An 18,178-nucleotide genomic window follows, 5' to 3' on the forward strand; every position below is an offset into this window, starting at 1 on the left:
TTCTGCCTATTTTCATTGTCTTTGTCTTTTTATTGCTGATCTTCATAACATATCTATTACAACAGTTATTCAATTTAGTCAGAGAATCTTGCAGACTTGTAGCAGATTTATTTAGAAGTATAACATCATCTGCAAAAAGCTGACATTAACATCTCCAATTTTGATAGTGTTTGATACGACTTTCCTTCATAATGTGATCCATATAGATAATGAATAACAGGGGATAATGTACATCTTTGTCTCAGACCAGATATAACATTAAACCATCTTCCTGTACTTCCTTCAATTCTAACTGCTGACTTACAACTCAAATAAAGACTAAGTATTGCTTGATAAAGAATGCCCCATTGACACCATATAATAACTGTAGCGTATTGAATAGCTTCTCTCTTGGTACCTTGTTATGTGCCTTTTCCAAATCGACAAAACTTACATACAGATCTTTGTTATATTCCCATGATTTCTCCACTATTTGTCGTAAAGTGAAGATCTGATCCCGACAGCCTCTATTTGACCCGAATCCAGCTTGTTCTTCACCAAGCATTTCTTCCACGATTCTTCTCAACCGTTTCTCAAGTATGCTTGCACATAGATCTTGCCAGGAACACTCAGTAGGGAAATACCTCTAATTCTCACAATTCTTCCCTTTTTATATACGGGTACTATTAGAGCTCTACTCCAATCATCTGGAATTCGTCCCTCTGTCCAGGCATTCTGAACTATGCAGTGTAGCCACTGTAAGACTTTTATACCACCATACTTCAGCATTTCTGGTCGAATATCATCTACTCCTGCTGCCTTTCCACATTTCAAGCCTTTGATGGCTTTTTCTACTTCAAGTATGGATAAGTATTCCTGACTGCATGCATGGGCAGTGTTTTTTTTATCACTGTGCTGTCATCACTGCTTGTTTCATTTAGCAAATTTTCAAAGTAATTACTCAATACTTCAAGGATATCTTTTTCTCCTGTTTTCATGTCACCTTTATCATCTATAACTTCTTTTACAGCACTCTTTCCTCCATTCCTAAGCCTCTTCAACAACCTCCAGAATATTTTGCCACCTTCTTGATATTTATTTTCTATGTTCTTGCCAAAGTCCTCCCATGACTTTTGTTTAGCTAGTTTTACACACTATTTAGCTTTCTTACATTTGTCTCTGTATTCTCTAAGAGCACAAGCTAACTTATTTGCCAGGAACTTTTGATGTGCTTTCTTCTTTTCCTTCACTGCCTCTTTAACTTCCTGTGTTCACCACGGAGTTCTAATTTTTCTATCCTTGCAGACAACTTCACCACATGCCTCTCTAGCTGAATCAATCAGGGTTTTCTTCAAGGCTTGCCACTGCATCTCCAAGGTTTGGTTCCTGTTCTCAAACTCTTTCATTTTTCCTTCAATAATCTTTGTGTATTTTAGTCTACAGTTCACATCTGAGAGTTTTCTCAGATGTCATTCTTTTTAATATGAAATTCAATTTTATCCTGCTCAAGACTAAATAGTGATCACTTCCAATTTCAAATCCTCTGTACACTCTAGTGTCCTGCACCAGGGAGAAAACATCACTATCAACAATAACATAGTCAATGAGACTTTTCTTATTCCTAGCCTCTTCTCTCCATGTGAATTTGTGCACATTTTTATGTTGGAACATGGTGTTAGTAATAACCAGTCCATGTCCTGAGCAGAAATCAAACAGATATTTGCCATTGTTATTAGCTTTGCTCTTTTCTTCAAATTTTCCCAAAATATTTTTGTATGTCTCACAATCATTTCCTACTCTGCTATTTAGATCCCCAACAAGGACCAACTTTTCCTTTTTCATTGTGTCAGTTGCTTTTTCAAAAGCCTCAAAAAATTCCTCCACTTCTACCTTAGTAGAACCTTCTGTGGGACCATAGGCACAAATAAGTCTCATTGTCCAGTTCCACATTCTGGTATTTGTCCAAATCACTCTATTTGACACTGTCTGCCATTCAAGAAGATTAGCTTCGTATTTAGTGTTGTATATTATGGCTACTCCTTCTTTTCCTTGACTGTCATTGTCTGAATATAACATTTTGTATTTATTGCTCAGAAAGATCTCACCAGTTTTTGTCTTTTTTGTTTGTTTCAGTCAGTCACCCCTATTATGTCGATCTGGTACTTATCTAATTCCTCTGCTAGCTCCATTTCTTTGCCATTCAGGCTTCTTATGTTGATAGTACCGATCTTTAACTCTGGTGATGTTGAGTTGGGATGTGTTTTCAGATTTGTTCCAGTAGCTGACTTTTTGCTGTTTGCCCTGGTTCCCTGGCGAAAACAACGGGGGCCTTGTTTAACCAGGCGACGCCCCAGCTGGCATGAAATTTTGTCATGTTGTATCATCATTTTGTATTTTGGTTTAACCAATAGGAATACAATTTGATCGGCTAAATCCCAAATTGCCATCCCATCCTCGTTCGTTCAGTATCCAGGTAGATATCCAACAGGGTACACCATGAGAAGGTGAGGATTGGACATTAGGTCAGAAGCCCTGGTCAGTTCTCCGCATTCCTTTAAAGGCTATGTGGAGGTCTCCTCTCAGTTTTACAGCTTTGACCCTTAAGCACCCCGGAGAATTAATTGAGGTAACCAAATATGATTATCTGGAGCCCATGATTGATGCAAAGAATTGGTGTTCAGAAAATTCACAAGAAGATTGGGCATGGCCAGAACAACGGTCTGATACTTACCTAAATTCTGGAAGGACATTATCACTATAGGAAGAAAGCTGAGAATTCTACATGTAACTGTTATTTCAGTAGTTGTTTATGGATGTGCCAATTTGATAGATCTCATACGCTGAAAAGCAGATAAATGGATGGGTTCTAGAAAGGATCAGTTCAATGTGAAGACTCTTAAGAGAATATTTACAGAAGAAAGCTGAAATATTCTGGACACAAAAAGAATGGAAGAGGACTTCACTAAACAACAACTGGGGGTAAAGTTCCTAGAAAATAATTGTTATTTTCCAATGGGGAAGTGGTAGACCCTTGAGACAGTCTGTCTGGAGTAATTGTCTTCTTGAGTTGGAGGGCTCAAATAAAAGCCCACAAAAAGACCACCTGGTGAGAACTTGTGGCACTTAACTGAGGTGTAGGTAACTAACTATACAGTATCTGTTGATGTTCAGTGAAATTATGGTTATGGACCATGCGGGCATTGTGCTTCTCTTGCAGAAAATGCAATGATCATATCACAATGATTTGCACCAAGCTGCATATGCAAATCAAGTAATGGTGGCATCTACTAGTAATCAAAACTGACAAAAATAGTATAAGTTACATATATCTCATTTAAAATTTTAATGCAATATTGAAATTGTAAAGATGAGCACAACACCCTGCATATTCAACTAAATCGCATGGCTATTTTAATCAATAATATTAATAATTATTCTTAATACATACATACTCACCTCCATTTTTAACAAGGCCTTCTTTAATATATCGTAAATAGCAGAAAAAATCACATACAGCTGCTATCTAAATAAATAAATAAAATAGTCGCTTACTGAAGTCGCTTCAATAATATATTTAAAAGTAATGAATTACAAGACCTAGATATTATATGAGAAGTAAATTTGAATGTAGAAATTGATTTCAAACTCATATGTTTATCTGAAAATAAAGATTTTAATCCTATTTTGTACAGAGCTCTGTAAGCTCAGTGAATAATGACGTCCTTTAGTTAGAAAGAGGGTATCATTTTCAGTCATACTGCCTCTCAGCATTTGTCTACCTGCATTTTATATCTGGAATGGACACATATACTATTTCTAGCAAAGCAGCAAATTCTATGGATCATGGAGAATGTACGTAATAAACTCGTTTCTCAATGTACATACGAAGAAATTTAATCAACTGAATTTTGACCACTAACATTTTTAATTTACAATAATCTGCACTGTTTTCATGGTAACAAATGCCTTCATATGGGGAAGCTGAAAGTTTTTTTGTAAACATTCTTCCCTTGATTCTTGCTTCTGATTCTTAAATATGTTGAAACTATTAACGGTTTTGAATTTAAGTTAAAAAAACAAAAACAAAAAACTGGATTATCTCCTGATTTTGTGATAAGTGTGTACTAGGATCTGATTTTGATTTTATAGTAATAATAAATTAATTTGTGGTGCAACTTTGAGTAGACTGTTTGCAGTGAAAATTGGGAAAACACTATCTTCTTTCACCTTTTCCTCAGATGTTAGGCTAAGTGACTTGAGTGACATGACCTAATAACTTAGCAATCTAATTAATGCTCTGAAAGGGTGGTTAATCCTATATGCAATGGATGAATTGCCAGATTCCCCCCCCCCTCAAGATTTCAATCCCATCCAGATTTTTATAAGGTCTTTCCCATTTCTAACTGAAGGACATCATTATTGATTGATGTCATTTACTCGAAAATTTCATAGTGAACCTAACGTGTGTGCAGATTGTACCATTAAAATCAAAAATTGGTCAAAAACTAAATTCTAAATCACTCTCCTGAAAACAGACCAGAGAATATGTACCAACTAGTATAATATAGCACACCCTCTGTCCAAAATGAAATTGAACTTTTCGAAAAGAGAAGAAACTAGTGGTGCCACCTGTTGCATCATTTTGTTGTGAACGGCAACCTTCATTAGTGTTGTGTCAACTGTTTATGACATTTGCTTCATTAGAAGCCGAGTTATAGTGTTAAGAGTGACAGTGTGTTTTGACGAACAGTCGGAAAATGAGTTTCAAACAGAGCTGCGATCGACTTCTGTGTTAAACTTGGTAAAAGTTTTACTGAAATGCATCAAATGCTTCGAAATGCATAGTGATGAATGCTTATCCCGTACTCAAGTTTAAGAGTGCTTTAAGCGATTTCAAATTGGTCGTGAGATGCTTGAGGACGACGAAAAGCTGGGCCGTCCAAAAACTGAACTGAGCAAAATTAACATCAACAAAGTGAGTGATTTCAGCAAAGAAAACCCGAAATCGTCTGCGAGATCGATTGAAGATGAATTGGGGATTCCAAAATCAACCGTGCACAACATTTTGACCAAGAGTTTGGGCTTTCGTAAATTGAATTCGCAATTTGTTCCCCACAAGTTGACTGATGATCAAAAAATGTATCGAATCGAACACTACAAGGACCTCATTAAAACTGCTCACAAGGACTTAAATTTCCTTGAAACAATCGTTACTGGTGATGAAATGTGGTGTTTTGAGTATGAGTCCGAAACAAAGTGGCAGTGTGCTGAGTGGAGACCACCAGAAGAGGGGCATTCGAGAAAAAGTCGCTTGGAGAAATCAAAAGTAAAGACAATGCTGATTTGTTTCTATGATTCCAAGGGCATTATTCACAAAGAATTCCTTCCGCCTAACCAAATGGTCAATGGTGAGTTTTATCTCGAAGTTTTGAAGCGATTGATAGCGAGGATTCATCGCATACAGCATGAATATCGTGATGCAGGCAGCTGGTCACTTTTGCATGATAAGTGACCAGCTGTTTGAACATTGTGAGACAGTTTTTGAGCAAAAACCAAGTTTGTGTGTTGGATCACTCGCCGTATTCACCTGATTTAGCACCCTGTGATTTCTTTCTCTTCCCTCGACTTCATTTGCCGATGAAAGGAAAGCGATACGACACCACTGAAAACGTTCAAGCGGCAGTAGCCACGACCCTCAACAGCGTCCCAAAAACTGATATAAAAAAACTCATTTAACGAATTAATTGACTGTGCCAAACGCTGTATTGAAGCTGAGGGAGAGTATATTGATTGAAATAAATGATTTGAATAATTATAATTGGCCTGTTTTATTTTCTATCAAAAGTTCGGTTTCTTTTTGGACAGAGGGTGTAAATAATAGTATTAACCACCTTTTCAGAGCATTAATTAGATTTCTAAGTTATTTATGCCATAATAGGCTAATAAGCTTAACATGTAAGGGAAAGGCTAAAAAAAAAAAATTCCTGAAAATAATTCTACTTAAAGTTGCACCACAAACTTAGTTTATATTTTGGAAGAATCAGGAGATAACCTTAATAATAATAAAAGATCAGATTTGAAATCATTACTAGTTTCTCAAACATATTTATGAATCAAAGAATAATCGAGTGAAAAATTTTTAAAAGATTCAACAATGTATAGTTGGCATAAGTTTGTACTCAGAAATATAAATTAAAGAACCTTATTATGTATTTGAAAGATTCTTTATCTACATGATAAAAAAAATTTAACCACCAAACAGGCCAAGACGTATACATACATCCAGGTTACCATGGATGCGAAGTGCATATTAAAATCTTAATACCATTGATATTACATTGAAATATGTGATGGATACGAAGTGTAGAGGAGTGGTGTATTTTATTCATATTGAAGGCGATGTGGTTAAAGTGACTTAGAAGTTAAGTTTTTGACCTCAATTTTTGATTTTAATAGTACAATCTGTACAATCTTTTGGTTCATTATGAAGATTTCAGGCAAGTGACATTAAGTTAATCTAACATTTCAAAATGTAAATATTAATTCTGAATTTTTATTCTTATAATATTCATACTCTTCTAGTTCTTTCTCATGTCTCCCATTATTTGTGCACAAGTACTTTTCATACTATTATTTAGTGCTTTATGTATAGTTCCTGTCATTCTTTATGTTCTGTCAGTGTATAATTTTCTTAGTCTACTGACTGAATTTTGTAGCAAATGACATTGAGTTTGCTATTGCAAAAGTTTTGAATTTTTACTGTTTGTAATAGTGAGCTTAAAATAACACTAGTGTTATGGGACTTAAGCCAGACTTTACTCATAGTACATTATGGCACATCATTTTGTTATAGTGGTGCTCACTACAGTGAGTACTTACTGCTTTCACAGTATCCTGTACACTGCTTTTGGGTACATATCAGGAATTTGATGAAGACAATGATGAAATTCTAAAGAAACAACTTTTAGATCATATAAAAGCAATGCAGATATGATTAACTGCTCTATCATGGTATTTACTCTATATGTTGGCATATTAAGATATTTTAAGTTAAGAAAAAATTGCTGAAAGCAGGGGGTGTTCTTATACTCTGGTATAAAACCTGAACCTTTGAATTCAGTGATGAAAAGCATCATCACGCAATCGTCTGCTTTTATATTAATTAGCATGGTAATATAAGTTAATAATATAATAGCATGCTAATCTTAATCTTAATATATTTTATATAAAAATATTTATATTTAATAAATGTATTCAGTAGCATAATCATGTAGTTTTTTTTCCGTTGAAATGCTCAAAACACCTTAGTGGTGTGATTGCATGAATTACAATATCTAAAACCAAAGACTGATACGAAAAATTTTACTAATCCTCTTGTAGGGGAAAACATCAGTCATACCTCATGTGATTTATAACTCATTAAAGAAAATGTAACATGTAAGAAGCTGTCAGCAGTAAGTGTATAATTTGTGGTAGCCTTATATGGTGAGTGTAGCACAAAAACATTTTGAAAAGAAATTTTAGAGACTGTCTTATATGTCCAGTCACCTTGTACATATACAGTAATTAGCATCATCATCAGATTCCTGATATGTATGCTCAAGGGTATGATATGATATGATAGTACCACATGAAAAATTTACATCACTAACTTCCTATCTACAATTTTCCTCCAAATCAATCTGTTACCTGTCAAGATGCCAACATTGTCAGATCTTTTATTTCCATCTTCTAAGGCACTTTTTACCATATCAATCCACCTATATCTTGGTCTTCCTCTGGGTCTTTTTCCTAACTTGTTTTGCTAAAAACTTGTTGGCCAGCCTGGCTGGCTGAGTGGTTAGTGTGTCTGCTCTCCAGTCAAGAGGCTGCAGGTTCGAATCCTGCCAAGGGCATGGATGTTTGCAATCGTCTGTGGAAGTGCTAGTGGAGGTCGGTGGTAGACAGACTTGGTGGATTGTGAGTGATGGAAGTAGAGTTGTAGAGTAGATGCCCTCCCTCGATGAGTCCTTGGAGGTGACAATTAATAATAATAAATCAAATAATCTTTCCTCTCCCATTCTGTTTAAGTGACCATACCAAATGAGATTAGCTCTGCTAACACATTCCTGAATGCTAACAATGTTAAGTTCTTTCCTAATATCCTCATTTTTAATATGATATTTCCATATGCCATCTGTTCACACACCCCAATCTTTCTCAGGACTCTCCTATCTGCGGTCTCTAGTCTTTGGTCAAGTGTTTTACTTCTAACCCAGCACTCAGATGCATAAGTTAAAATTGATTTGAACACTGTCTTGTATACAGCCAATTTAATGTTTTGACTAATTTCTCTCTTATTCCATATAAATTTATTCAATTGACTTCCTACCATACCAGCTTTGTTAATTCTGTTGTCTATTTCCATATTTAATTTACCATCTTCACTAAAAATCGTGCCTAAGTAGATGAAATGTTTTACTTCTTCTATAGATTCTCCATTCATAATGCAGTTGATATTTTCAATACATCTGCCTATTTTCATTGTCTTTGTCTTGTTATTGCTGATCTTCATACCATATCTATAATAACAGTTATTCAATTTAGTCAGGGAATCTTGCAGACTTGTAGCAGATTTATTTAGAAGTATAACATCATCTGCATAAAGCAAAGAGACGATATTAACATCTCCAATTTTGATATCAGGTTTAACCATGCTACCGGCCAAGAAGTCTATAGATGTCAAAGTTATCATGGATGCAAAGTGCATATTAAAATTGTAATACCATTGAAATTACATTGAAATATATGATGGATAAGAAACATATGAGGATGCATATTTGATCCATATTGGCAGGTAAGGTGGTTAATACCACTTTCCTTCATAATGTGATCTATATAGATAATGAATAGAAGTAATAATGTATATCCTTGTCTGACACCAGATTTAACATTAAAACCATCTTCCTGAATCTTGCAATTCTAACTGCTGACTTACAATTCAAATCAAGACTAAGTATTGCTTGATATAATGCCATATTGACACAGCTTTTCTCTTGGCACCCCTGTCGTATGCCTTTTCCAGATCGACAAAACTTAAATACAGATCTTTTTTTACATTCCCATGATTTCTCAACTATTTGTCGTAAAGTGAAAATATGATCCTGACAGCCTCTATTTGGCCTGAATCCAGCTTGTTCTTCACCAAGCTTCTCTTCCACAATCCTTCTCAACCATTTCTCAAGTATACTAACATAAATCTTACCAGGAACACTCAGTAATGAAATGCCTCTGTAATTCTCACATTCAGTTTTATTTCCCTTTTTATGTATGGATACTATGAGAGCTCTACTCCTATGATCTGGAATTCATCCCTCTGTCTAGGCCTTCTGCACTATGCAGTTAAGCCACTGTAAGACTTCTATACGTCCATTCTTGGGCATTTCTGTTCGAATATCATCTACTCCTGCTGCCTTTCCACATTTCTGCCTTTTGATGGCTTTTTCTTCTTCAAGTATGGATATGCATTTCTGACCAGTGTTTTTTTTACCACAGTGCTGTCAGTGACATTTCATTTAGCAATTTTTTTGAAGTAATTATTCCATATTTCAAGGATATCTCTTTCTCCAGTTTTCATGCCACACTTATCTCTAATTCATTTTATAGCACTATTTCCTCTATTTCTGAGCTTCTTCAACAACCTCCAGAATATCTTGCCACCTTCTTGATATTTATTTTCTATGTTCTTACTAAAGTCTTCCCATGACTTTTGTTTAGCTAGTTTTATACAGTATTTAGCTTTCTTACATTAGTCTCTGTATTCATTAAGAGCACAAGCTGACTTATTTGCCAGGAACTTTTGATATGCTTTCTTCTTTTCTTTCACTGCCTCTTTAACTTCCTGTGTCCACCATGGAGTTCTGATTTTTCTATCCTTGCAGACAACCTCACTACATGCCTCTATGGCTGAGTCAATGTTTTTTGACTTGCTTTCTCTACAGCCTCAAAAAATTCCTCTACTTCTACCTTAGTAGGCCCTTCTATGGGACCATAGGCACAAATAAGTCTCATTGTCCAGTTCCCCATTCTGATATTTGCCCATATCAATCTACTTGAGATTGCCTGCCATTCAAGAAGATTAGCCTCATATTTAATGCTGAATACTATGGCTACTCATTTTCCTTGATTGTCGTTGCCTGAATATAACATTTTGTATTTATTGCTCAGAAAGATCTAACTAGTTTTACCTTTTTTTGTTTCAGTCACCACTATTATATCGATCTAGTACTTGCCCAATTCCTCAGCTAGCTCCCTTTCTTTGCCATTCAGGCTTCCTATGTTGATAGTACTGATCTTGAACTCAGGTGATATTGAGTTGAGTTGTTACGATCTGCTTCAGTAACTGACTGTTCGCTGTTTTCCCCTGGTTCTCTGGAAAAAACCATGGGGGGGCCTTGTTAAACTGGGCGACGCCACAGCCGGTATGAAATTCTATCATGTTGTACAATCATTTTCTATTGTGCCAAAATAGATGAAATGCTTTACTTCCTCTATAGGTTCTTCATTCAGAATGCAGTTGATGTTTTAAATGTTTCTGCCTATTTTCATTATCTTTGTCCTTTTATTGCTGATTTTTGATACAAATTTATGAAAGCAGTTATTCAATTTAGTCGGGAAATCTTGCAGACTTGTATAGGATTTATTCAGAATTATAACATCATCTGCATAAAGTAAAGAGTTGAGATTATCATCATCAATTTTGATATCAGGTTTAATACTACTTTCCTTCATAATGTGATCCATATAGATGATGAATAAAAGTGGAGGTAATGTACAACTTTGTTCCACACCTGATTTAGCATCAAACCAGATTCCTGAACCTCCTTCAATTCTAACTGCTGATTTACAACTCAGATATAGACTATGTATTACTTGATATAATGTCTCGTTTACACCACATAAGTAAAGTATTCTAAACAGATTTTCTCTTAGTGTCTTGTCATATGCCTTTTTCAGATCTATAAAACTTGAATACAGGTCAGGTCCTGGTTATATTTCATGACTTCTCCATTATTTGTCCACAAGTGAAAATTTGATCCTGACAAATTCTATTTAGCCTGAATCCAGCTTGTTCATCTCTCCAAGCTTCCCTTTTACAATATTTCTTAGCTGCTTCTCATGTATACTTCATAAATCTTACTAGGAACACTCAGTAGTGAAATTCCTCTAATTCTCGCATTGTTTTATTCCAATTTTTTTTTTTTACAGATTGGAGTAAAGCCGTCATAGTACCTATCATTTTAAACATGATCTTCTGAAAAGGCCTTCTGAATTATACAGTATGCCACAAACTTTTATACCTCCTTATTTGAGCATTTCTGGTCAAATATCTACTCCAGCTGCCTTTCAGGTTTTTAATGCCGTTAGGTATTGATATGCATTACTGACTGCATCCCTGTTGAGTGTTTTCTGCTATCATGCTGTCCCTGCTTGTTTCATTTAGCAATCTTTCAAGGTAATTATAGTTGGGTCTCTCTTTATGCAGCAGATATGTTTCACAGAAAACGCATATAAAACATCGCACAAAAAAGACTTACATCACATTGAAAAATTAGAGAAACGTTCCATAATTTTCTAAAACCGCATAAAACTGAAGCAATGAATTAAAATAAACCTAAAATTGCATAGAAAAGTTTATAAAAATTCAGGAAAATAAGATGCCTAAGTTTCTTTTTAAGCTTTATTCATGTATTAGACATTATTCGACAACGTTTGCGAACTGGTGCAAAATCACTTTAATCACCAGAAGAGATAGTCAGCACATCAAATCTGTATGGTAAAGGCAATGGTTCTTCACGAACAGAATTAGCTTCACCCTTGTTTTGCACTGATTTTTTTCTTCTGTCAATGTAATCAGTGATTAAACTTTGCGATGATTTTACTGATTTTTTTATATCGCTCATGATATCCAGACATACAGTTCTTCAGTTCACATTGGAATTTAAAGGCTCGTTCAGAATTTCTGTCATTGCAAAAGAAAATGATTTTCCAATTTATTGCACAGTTCAAGACTTTCTCAAATTATATTTCCAGTGAGGAGGACAGGTTTTTCTTCCGCTTCACTATTGTTTTCTGGATATTCGATGATATCTAAGGTTAATCGTTATCCAATAATATCATCGTCACCTAAGGCATATCCACAAGCAATTCATCTACATCATTCTGGCTAAATGTATCAAAACCTTCTCCACCAATTTCATGTGCCAAAGTAATGATGTCAGCTGATAATGTAGATGTTTGAATAGTTGCACTGTTTGCAACAGATCCAGGCCAAGCTGCTTTCCAGCAGGCATTTAAAGTTTGTGGTCTTATTTCAGCAATAGCAGATGCAACATGATTTAAGCAGCCCAAAGTAAAAAAATTTTTCCAAATGCCAGTTACTGTTAATTGAAAAGTGTGCTTAACATAATATTTTTTAAAGGTAGCAATTATGCCTTGATCTAATGGCTGAATAATGCTTGATGTATTGGGTGGAAAAAAACACTTCCTGCACATTTGGATGTTTTAAATGCAGATGACTTGGTGATTTTTTTGTCAACAATTAATAAAACATTAAAATCGAGAGCTTTTTGCTTCATGTATGTTTCCTACTTCTGGTATAATGCAATTATTGAACATTCAGTAAATACAGCAGTTATTACCCAGGCCTTTGTATTGGCCATCCAATATACAGGCAGCTGTTTTAGATCTTTGCCTTTTAGAGCACGTGGTCTTAGAGATCGATTTACTAGGAGGGGTTTCAACATTCGATCCCCCTGATGCATTGCTACAAAGTAATAACGTTACTAGATCTTTGCTTGCTTTAAACCCACTTGCTTTTTTCTGAGACTTTGCCATGTAAGTTTGACTAGGCATTTTCTTCCAAAACAATCCTGTTTCGTCAGCATTAAACACTTGATCAGCACATTATCCATCTTCAATAATTTTGGCTAACTTCTCTTAAAAATTTTTGGCTGCTTCTTCATCTGCTACTGCAACCTCACCTGTAAACTTCACGTTATGAAGTGCATTCCTTTTTAAAAACCCAGTTAGCCATCCTTTGCTAGCCGAAAATTCTTTATCAGCCTGGGAAGTGGAAGTCGATGGCTCCAATAAATAACCACTTATAGAAATTCTTCGAGTTAATTCTTCAATCCAAATTCCGAGTGCTTGTTCCATTTTTTCTAATAAAGAATCTCTTGAGTATGATGATAATTTGGCACTTAGTTTTGTGCCAGAAATGACAGATTTTATTATTGCGACTTCATTCTTTTTAATTGCTCTTAGAGTAAATTTACCTAAATTAAAATGTGTACCAATCGCCGTAGATACTTCTCCTTTTGCTAAGCGATCTAAAATTGCAATTTTCATTTTGAAAGAAATTGCTCTTTTTCTTTGATACTTTATTTTCTCCATTGTGCCAGATTAAATCTTTAAAATAAAAATTAGCAAAATTTAGACTTATAATGAAAAGACAAACACTTACTCACATGCAAAATTAAACTTCATGGACACTCGCTGCTCACACGTTACTCACATTATGCCAGAATGTGCTGCAACATGCTGTTCATTATGTAAACGGTACATAAGTATTGAAGTTATGTAGTGCATAACTTCAAACCGCATAAAAAAGATATGCTTAAAAAGAGACCTGAATGTAATTCAGATATCTAGAATAACTTTAGCTTCAGTTTCCATGATTTTAAAGTACTTTCTTCTATTTCAAAGTTTTATCAATAGCCATCAGAATATTTTACACCTTCTTGATATTTAATTTCTATATTTTTTACCGTAGTCTTTCCTACTTTTATGCATTGCTTAGTTCTATGACATTTTTCTCTGTATTCTCTAAGATCATAAACTGATTTAAATGAAGATATTCTAGATATCTGAATCTGCAATGGAAGTAAAAATATTTTTTGATACACTTTCTTCTTTTCCTTGACTGCTTCTTTAACTTCTTGAGTCCACCATGGAGTTTTGATTTTTCTATCCTTGTCGCCACATTCCTCTGGCTGAATCGATTTTCTTCTGAGTTTGCCACTGAATATCCAAGATTCATTTCATATTTTCAGACTCTTTCATTTTTAATTGAATAATGTTTGCATGTATGAGTATACAAATTCATCTGTGAAAGCTGCCAAAAATTTGATTTGCCTTAAAACTTTCTTACACATTTTTTTTTTCGATATGAAATTCAATTTTATCCTACTTAACACTAAATGGTGATTACTTCTAATTTTAAATACTCTGTATAATTCTGTACCAAACAAATGGAAAAACATTGCTATTCACAATAATAGTCAATTAGACTTTTCTTATTCCTTGCATACAGAACATTTATTTGTATATGTCTGGTAATAATTTCCTACTCTGCTGTTTAGATCTCCAAAAAGGACAAACTTTTCTATGTCAACAGCCTTCTTTAATACCTCAAAAAATGTCTTTACTTCTTCCATTGCACATTGAGATGTATTTGTGCCTACATTCTGTGGGTCATAGGCACAAATACGTCTCATTGCGCAGTTTCCCCATTCTGATATTTGTTCCATTACTACTTGATATTGCCTGCCATTCAAGAAGATTAATCTCATATTTAGCATTCAATACTACAGCTGCTACTACTTTATTTTTATGAACAGATGAAACAACTAATGTGTTTGTTCCAGTTTTCCTGTACTATATACTCATCTCACGACTGATTACTTCACTGCTGATTTTCATATGATCTTTGTTACAGTAGTCATTTAATTTGTTCATTTGAAATTATATATAATCACAATGTATGAATGCATTTTCATTGGTTACTTCATTTAATTAATGTATCAAAGAAATTACTGTGGCCAAATGGAATATTCTTATTTTCAATTTGGTTTATATTACTGAACAATTCCTTCACCTTTCTATTTTTAAGGATTTGTGTGTGTGTGTGTGTGTGTGTGTGTGTGTGTGTGTGTGTTCTCCCAAAAATTTCTCATGATTGCTGTTTAGCTATGATAATTTTTTCTTCTAAATTTCAATAAGTTCTTTTTTTCTTACTCTTTAAGGTCACATTTTGATATACTTATCAGAAACTTTATATCTTCTTTTCCTGATTAGAAAATGCAGTTCTTATTTTTCTACTTTTGCAGGCAATTCAATATATACTTCCTTCTAAGAATATGAATCCCCCACGAATTTGCTATTCAACTTATAAGGGCAGATTCAATTTTTGTCCAATAATATTTGGATAAGGTCATATTTTGATATACAAAATGTGACCTTATATACAAAATTCATCTAACATCTGAAAGAATTCAACTTTTATTGCTTTTAAAACTTTCTTATGCACATTTCTTTTTAGTGTAATACTCATTTCCATCCCGCTAAGAATCACTTCCTATTACTTATATTTCTGGGATAATACAAGAAGCTAAATGCCCAAGAAGTATCCTCAAGTTTACAGATATTATTATCAATAACAATGTAATCAAGTAAGATGGGTAAATCCATCTTACTTGTGCATCTTCGCACAAGTAAGATGGATTTTTTGCATCTTCCAGCATAAAAATGCACAAATCCATGTGCATTTTTATGCTGGAATAAAAATGCACATGGATTTACCAAAAAACTCAAAAGGCTTTTTTATTATAATTTAGTGTGTCCTTAATTGGGGTCAAAGCTGTATAACTGAGAGGAGACCATCACATAGCCTTTAAAGGAATGTGGAGAACCGACCAGGGCTTCTGACCAAATGTCCAATCCTCACCTTCTCGTGGTGCACCATGTTGGGTATCTACCTGAATACTGAACGGACAAGGATGGGCTGACAATTTGGGATTTAGCCGACCAAATTGTATTCATATCAGCTTAAACCAAATTACAAAATAATGGTACAACATGACAAAATTTCATGCCAGCTGGGGCATCGTCCAGTTAAACAAGGCCCCCCATTGTTTTTGCGAAAAGTCAGTTATGGAACAAATATGAAAACACACCCTAACTCAACATCACCAGAGTTAAAGATCTGTACTATCAACATAAGAAGCCTGAATGGCAAAGAAATGGAGCTAGCTGAGGAATTAGATAAGTATCAAATCGACATAATAGGGATGACTGAAACAAAAAAGACAAAAACTGGTGAGATCTTTCTGAGCAATAAATACAAAATGTTATATTCAGGCAATGACAATCAAGGAAAAGAAGGAGTAGCCATAATATTCAACACTAAATACGAAGCTAATCTTCTTGAATGGTAGGCAGTCTCAAGTAGAGTGATGTGGGCAAATATCAGAATGGGGAAACTGGACAATGAGACTTATTTGTGCCTATCTCCCACAGAAGGTTCCACTAAGGTAGAATTGGAGGAAATTTTTGAGGTTTTAGAGAAAGCAACTGACACAATGAAAAAGGAAAAGTTGGTCCTTGTTGGGGATCTAAATAGCAGAGTAGGAAATGATTGTCAGACATACAAAAATATTTTGGGAAAATTTGGAGAAAAGAGCAAAGCTAATAATAATGGCAAATACTTGTTGGATTTCTGCTCAGGACATGGACTGGTTATTACTAACACCATGTTCCAACATAAAAATGAGCACAAATTCACATGGAGACAAGGGACAAGTAATAAGAAAAGTCCAATTGTATATATTATTGTTGATAGTGATGTTTTCTCTTTGGTGAAGGACAACAGAGTGTACAGAGGATTTGAAATTGGAAGTGATCACTATTTAGTCTTGAGCAGGATAAAACTGAATTTAATATTGAAAAGAATAACATGTAAAAAAGTTTTAAAGCGAATAAAAGTTGAGCAGCTCTCAGATGTGAACTATAGACTAAAATACACGAAGATTATTGAAGAAAAAATGAAAGAGTTTGAGAACAGGACACAAACCTTGGAGATTCAGTGGCAAGACTTGAAGATAACCCTGATTGATTCAGCAGAGAGGTATGTGGTGAGGTTGTCTGCAAGGATAAAAAAATCAGAACTCCATGGTGGACATAGAAAGTTAAAGAGGCAGTGAAGAAAAAGAAGAAAGCATATCAAAAGTTCCTGGCAAATAAGTCTGCTTGTGCTCTTAGAGAATATAGAGAAGACAAATGTAAGAAAGCTAAACACTGTGTAAAACTGGCTAAACAAAAGTCATTTGAGGATTTAGCAAGAACATAGAAAATAAATATCAAGAAGGTGGCAAAATATTCTGGAGGTTGTTGAAGCTTAGAAATGGAGGAAAGAGTGCTGTAAAAGGAGTTAGAGATGATAAAGGTGACATGAAAACAGGAGAAAAAGATATCCTTGAAGTATGGAGTAATTACTTCGAAAAATTGCTAAATGAAACAAGCAGTGATAGCAAAGTGGTAAAAAACACTCAACAGGCATACAGTCAGGAAAGTATGGTGATATGAAAGTCTTACAGTGGGTGCACTGCATAGTTCAGAAGTCCTGGACAGAGGGACGAATTCCGGACGATTGGAGTAGAGCTCTCATAGTACCCATATATAGAAAGGGAAATAAAACTGAATGTCAAAATTATGGAGGTATTTCCCTACTGAGTGTTCCTGGTAAGATTTATGCAAGTATACTTGAGAAACGGTAGAGAAGAATTGTGGAAGAAAATCTTGGTGAAGAACAAGCTGGATTCAGGCCAAATAGAGGCTGTCATTATCAGATCTTCACTTTACGACAAATACTTGAAAAACCATGGGAATATAACAAAGATCTGTATTTAAGTTTTGTCAATTTGGAAAAGGCATATGACAAGGTAACAAGAGAGAGCTATTCAATATGCTAGAGTTATATGATGTCAATGGAGCATTATATCAAGCAATACTTAGTCTTTATTTGAGTTGTAAGTGTTAATTGAACAGGAAGATGGTTTAATGTTAAATCTGGTGTCAGACAAGGATGTTCATTATCCCCTCTGTTATTCATTATCTATATGGATCATATTACGAAGGAAAGTGGTATTAAGTCTGATATCAAAATTGGAGATGTTAATCTCAGGCTCTTTGTTTTATGCAGATGATGTTATACTTCTAAATAAATCCGCCAGAAGTCTGTAAGATTTCTTTACTAAATTGAATAACTGTTGTAATAGATATGGTATGAAAGTCAGCAATAAAAAGACAAAGACAATGAAAATAGACAGAATCGTTGAAAATGTCAACTGCATTGTGAATGGAGAACCTGTGGAACAAGTAA

The 18,178-nt window shown here is 34.6% G+C and overlaps 1 protein-coding gene across 2 annotated transcripts in view; it reads right to left on the reverse strand.

Annotated features, from left to right (window-relative positions):
• Window positions 1–18,178, reverse strand: part of LOC150104944 (guanine nucleotide exchange factor for Rab-3A-like) — a 227,457-nt gene that overhangs the window by 28,480 nt on the left and 180,799 nt on the right. For both annotated transcript variants that reach the window (XM_090396061.1, XM_090396060.1), the window contains exon 10: window positions 3,436–3,502. In XM_090396061.1, coding sequence (XP_090252187.1) covers window positions 3,436–3,502 — 67 coding nt within the window. The remainder of the gene's footprint in view (window positions 1–3,435; window positions 3,503–18,178) is intronic.

This window comes from Typopeltis vanoorti, chromosome 7, assembly GCF_054136105.1.
Source record: "Typopeltis vanoorti isolate ZY-2024b chromosome 7, IOZ_Tvanoo_1.0, whole genome shotgun sequence".
NCBI lineage: Eukaryota > Metazoa > Arthropoda > Arachnida > Uropygi > Thelyphonidae > Typopeltis > Typopeltis vanoorti.